General features: G+C 34.8%; 1 protein-coding gene across 1 annotated transcript in view; it reads right to left on the bottom strand.

Annotated features, from left to right (window-relative positions):
• Positions 1 to 415: 415 nt before the first annotated feature.
• Positions 416 to 6000, bottom strand: part of LOC114294461 (Adaptin ear-binding coat-associated protein 1 NECAP-1) — a 39873-nt gene continuing 34288 nt past the window's right edge. Inside the window, exons 6-8 of the mRNA XM_028238593.2 lie at positions 1295 to 1385; positions 1030 to 1141; positions 416 to 933 (exon numbers count right to left, since the gene is read on the bottom strand). Of these exons, the coding sequence (XP_028094394.2) occupies positions 619 to 933; positions 1030 to 1141; positions 1295 to 1385 (518 nt within the window). The 3' untranslated portion in view covers positions 416 to 618. The remainder of the gene's footprint in view (positions 934 to 1029; positions 1142 to 1294; positions 1386 to 6000) is intronic.

Genomic DNA, 6000 nt, shown 5'->3' with positions numbered 1-6000 from the left:
ACTAAACAAATAATCAAATGCCTCGCATGAATATGGATATTTGGCAGAAAATTTAATATCCCTCACATTATCCTTTTATTTTATCTTTGCTTCCATACAACAATAATTATTGTGTTCTTGACTATTTTATTTTATCTTTGCTTCTATTGCATTGGTGGGTTATTTCAAGGAATGCAAACAGAGTGGCGTCTTGGGTTGCTAATCCTCTCCTCATGAGCTAGTACATACACACACACACACAAATAAAATATAAAAAATAAATAAATAAAAGAAGAAGATAATTCAAGGTGAGGCATACTCGTTGGAAAAAAAGTGAAGCGTAGCAAAAATGGTGAAGCTGGCTGGGCCAAAGAAATCTGTGCAAAAAAAGCAAAGGGGAATGCATTGCATTCAAGCAGCTACTCTCGTATAAAGATTGATAATAACTTGGCTCTGAAATAAATATGATGGCTTTTTGGTAAGATTACCGTATCATTTGTGAGATGCTCAGTTTTGGCCTCATCAAAGGTAATTTTGCAATATGGATATAACGAAAATGATCATATACAAACACACACTCAAAACATGAGACAAATTCAAACTTCTCTAAGCACAAACAAATCAGTTTTGAAGCCCATATCAAACTGCCGTTTGAAAATCCCCAAAGTCGTCGTCTGGTATATCATGTGTGCTTTGATTTTGACGAGAATGTGTTTCTTTTGATTGTTCTGTCAAGGAGGCTGAGCCCTTGTCGTCTGGAGTTCCCTCAAGACTCAAACTTGATGGTGGGTCTGAGGGTGACTTTGCAGCACCAACAACAGGTGAAAGGGGTGCTGGTGGAGGTGGTAGCGGTTTGATACAAATTGCAGAAACTTTTGGGTTGCCTTTTTCCTCCAAAGAAAGATTATTCAAACCCTGCTCGAAAAACTTGGACCGTACACTCCGACCACTGTTCTGTTAACACCAAAAGGATGATATAACCTGTTAGAATACTCACAAACACTTATATTATAGTTGTCTCACAGAAGTAAAATCGAAATGGGAGCCTACATTCTTTAATTGAAGAACAAGGGTCTCCCCATCTTTTAAACTGTAATCAAATGATGAACTTTTCTGGTACTGCTTTTCCATCTCTTCTGCAGTTTTCTTTTTGTTCAGGTACCTTTAAACAATTTAAGAAGATAGCTACTTTAGCAGGAGCCAGGAAGTTTTGCTGATTAGAGTTCATTTTAGAAAACCAATTTCATAGACAGTCACAATATACAGCATATGACCGAAAAGAGTTCAAAATGGATATGAACATATGGGAGAATACTTCATATGGTCATGAAGGGCAGCTTGGAAGTCATAAGCCTCAGGTCTTTCTCGAAAACCTATACCAATGAAAGCATGCCGGAGGCGGCCACCTGCATAAGTTCCATTTAAGTATCACCTTTAAAATAATAGAAATGGAAGGCTGAAGATAAAAGCTAAAGTAGCAGTAAGATCTGGTGTCAATAGTTGTCGGTGTAAGCTTCATGGTTTAAAGATCTCTGTTGGGCTACCAGAAAGGTTGCTATTAGACATTGCAACTATGAATGAATATGGTTTTGCATTATTGTGAAGAATTTAGGAGTAACAGCTTCTAGCACCTTGAGCTAACTACCCACAATGAAGATGTTAACTTTGGTTGTAAATTTATGGGTTATTTACAGCAAGACCTCCTCAACTACTAGTGAATATCACTTTACCCCCCTCATCTAAAACCCGGACATTTTAACCCACTCAACTATAAAAGTGTATCACTTTCACCTCCAGCAAATACCCTGTATACCATAGTTGAGGAGGTCATTATGTATGGGTTAATAGAAGAGAATGGTAAAATGATATTCACTAATAGTTGAGGGGGTCTTACTGTATTTAACCCTAAATTTATAGAGAGTCCAGCATCCAGCATTTCATATCTTACATGCATAATAAACAGCTCCGGATACACATGATTTACAACAAGGCAAAGAAACATAATGGATTATGCACCAGAAGACAAAAACAAATGGGCAAGTCATTGTAGGCTAATCTGATACAAAAAAAATAGTAAATCTTTTCTTACAATCATTTTTTTTTTTTTTTTTTTCCATTCTTTCTTCTTGGTTATAAGCATTACTTCTACAGTGGAGGCATACTCAGGTATTAATAGATATGTGTCCGATACAATATATGTTTCAACCATGTATGGAAGCCGAATGCTGTGCATCTACAATTCAGAGTGTCGGGTTTCCATAAAATAATAATATATCAATGTTGAAGTTTTTTCTTCGCAGTTCTCTAGTCCTTACCGATTTAATACAGAGGATACAGCTTCTATCTAGAAAATGTGGCCTAAGCATTATTCCTAAGAAGTGGAGTTCATTGGCTAGAAGGCTACGCTGAACAAATACATGGCCGCTTGCAAAACAAACAAAATCATGATTCATGAATATGGTTGTTGAAGGTCAGAAGATCCATCACTAACTTGGTATACCACATTAATCTAGGAGATGGTACTTAATACCACACTAGATTAGTAGTTTGGTACTAAATTATACCTTCTGTATACATTCCGGTTGGATAAACTATGTTATTGATGGTAAATCATAATAATGATATATCTTTGATGATGCAGCTGTATTAAATACAATTTCACTATATTTACCAAGAAATGCGAATTTGGACTCAGATTTTTTTTTTATCTACATATTTGATTTGGATCATTTTAGAGAGCACACAATCTTTTACATGGACTTGGGTAAAGGTGTCTGGTGGAGGGTGTGTATCTAGAGGTCGGACTCATCAAATCTTAAATTTAAGGGTATGTGAACTCGGGAAAAAATGTCATATTTTTAAATTTCTAATCTATTATGTGAGATAAAATAGTCTTATATGTAACACATAGTGTCAAAAAGACACTTAATAGTAATTATACAACAATATATACATATAATAATAGCGTACAAATATATAAGAAGTGTTCGATGAAAAGTATCTAACACATTTCGTATTTGATTGCTTTTGAAGAGTCCATGAATCATAGGTGAGGAAGCAAATTACTGTTACCTATCTAAGAAGCATGAACACTTCCAAGAAAGCAACACTTACTAAGGGGGGAATTTTCAACACGACACAATGTTAAAATCCACCTACTCTCCACCTACTTCACCCACTTAAACCTACTCCACTAAACCTAACCCACTACACCACTACCACCTCACCTACTCCACTAAACCTAACCCACTACACCACTACCACCTCCACTTGACCTACTCCTTACCTACTACACACTCACCCTCTTCTATATATAGGAATCATAAATCATTGTAATTGATATCAATAAACATCAATCAATAATACATAAATTTTTTACACACAATAACACAACTTGAATCGTACATGAAGTTAATAGATTAGGACTGACCATTTTTTGACACAAACAAGTATATGAAACAACCCGATAACACATATTTAATGAAGAAATTGTTACACATTTAAATAAAATTTTCATTACGGGGTGTCATGACATTTTTTAATCTTTTATGTAATTCCATTCAACTTATTAAAAAGCATATAAAATAGGATTTGAAGGATAGTATAGGCTTTGTTTTTGTTTTTGTTTTTGTTTTCAATTGAAGATACTAAATTTTTTGTCCACTATTTGAGTTAATCTAGTAAAAAAATATATAATGGTGAAATTAGGAAAATAAAATTGAGTTGAAATCAAATATTCTTATGAATAATTTCATTCAATAGAGATTAGATTTATTAAATGTATAACTTGTGGAGAAGAATTTTAATTTTTTCTTACACTTGAGATTTTTAGATAATGGTGAAATTTTTTGACATCGCACGTTAACACAACATGAACCAGATATGAACCAAAAATGACACAACACAACCCGATAACATGAAATTATAAATGAGTTGGGTTAGTGTTGAGGTAATTTCGACACAAATCCAAAACAACACAACATGAATACAACCTAACAGGACACGACACTCACTCCTACATGAAACACATTAAAAATTTGAATAAAATAACTTGGAATATAATGATAAAATAAAAACAATGTAAATTTATATCTATTTTCCTCCTTTTAGACTTTTTAAATTGTTATATTTGACTTAAATATGACATATAACAATTATTTATTTTCATCTATATGACATATAATTATATATATATATAATTATATATATTACATGTATCTCTCATATGTTGTGTCTTGCATTTTTTAAAAATTGTGTTGGCATGTCAATGTTGTGTCACGTGTCCAGCTTTTTAACTCCCTATGTTATGTTTGAAATTCGTTTGCAGAAGTTTTCACCGAGGCTTTCTGAAAAAGATCAATTTTCAAGTTCATGTAACAAGATAGGCATAATAAGTTTAGGGTTTAGGGGGAGTGCTACAGTGGGATGTATTAGATAGTAAGAAGGGTAATTCTATAATTTTACTAGAAGTTATAAGATTAAAGAGGGGGGTTATTTGGTTGGACACCCCAATTTGAAATTTGAATTTTACTAATTTCTTTGAACAACCCAAATAATACCAATTCGATCTGAAATCCCAAACTACTTCTTTGGACACCCCACACAAAGCCCATCATCTTCCTTTCCAGCAACCATTGTCTTTCTCCCACACCCCACCCCAGCATCCATCATCATCCCAACAAGTCCCAACTTCTGTCCTCGTCCCAACTTCACTTAATCCCCTCTTTCCCCACAACCCTCTTCAAACATCATCAATCTTTTATCTGAAAGTGGGTTTGTATGATTTTTAATGGATGTATTTGATAAGCTTTGCAGTTGTTATAAAGCTATTTGAAAGTGGTTTTGTATGATTTTTAGTAGATTTGTACGATTTGAAAATAAATCCATCAAAATTCTGCTCAAAACTTTGTTCTGACTTCAAATGCCAAACAAACTTAAAATGTTCGGACTTGTGTGGTTGGACAAACTTGAAATGTTCAGATTTGTTCGAAGGAGAACAAAACTAATTTATTCAACTTTTGGGCGTTCATACATTATGGGGATGGGAGTGACGGGGGATGGCTGCCGTGGTGACTGGAAGTGTAGGAGGTGACAGTGATGGTGGTCGAAAATGGAGATGGAAGTAGCTAGTGAGTATCCAAACAAATGGTAGGTTTTTTTTTTTTTTTAAGAGGATAAAATCACAAAAACAAACAAAAAAACAAAAACAAAAAAACCCAAAGTTTGACCCTCTTAACAAATCAAACCCCAAGTTTTTAATTTCTACAATTTAAACCCTAAATTTATACTTTTGTCACGATCTCAAACTTCCGTCTATTTATGTTAAACGGAACTTTTCTGCTAGACAATACTTACAAAATAATATTTTAATAATTCCGCTCACCATTTTTTAATATATATATATATACATACGTATATAATTATAATTTTATTCAAAACTGACTCCTCTTCTCACTCACTACCGCGACCGCCACCATCAGCGGTGGCACTCCCACCACACCTCATTCAGACTGCCACACCCACACCCCTTTCATCAGATCATCATCACCTTCCCTGCCAATCCCTTTGCCATTGGACGCAATACACAGTTTTCTTCAAATGAGTAATATGGCTTCAATCCAAATTTTTGCCATGGAATCTTCCAAGCCTAAACAGACTAAACAATCTTCGAAGCATCCCGTCTCCGCCAATAACCAATAACCAACATATATCCAGCACTAATTAATTTAACAAACAACTATAATTAACACTAGTGTATTTGTAGAGATATATACATCTGTATATATGTATATATATTTTGCAGAAGATAATAAAGTGACAAAAGAGGCTTCCGCCACTCCCTCCATCATCAGATTTGTCCCTTCCTCCATTAGATCTGCAACATGTTCCTCAGATCCACAACCTCCGCTAGCCCTTCCTCAGATCCTTTACTTCATTCATCAGATCCATCACCCACTGTCTTCCCCTGCCACCTCTCTCCTTCAGCCCCTCTCTCCATCTCTGTTCACCACCACCGCTCCA

This window comes from Camellia sinensis, chromosome 7 (assembly GCF_055761805.1).
Source record: "Camellia sinensis isolate YWXY chromosome 7, ASM5576180v1, whole genome shotgun sequence".
NCBI classification, from domain to species: Eukaryota; Viridiplantae; Streptophyta; class Magnoliopsida; order Ericales; family Theaceae; genus Camellia; species Camellia sinensis.
The sequence above is the reverse complement of the archived record's forward strand: the minus strand, read 5'-3'. Positions and strand labels throughout refer to the sequence as shown.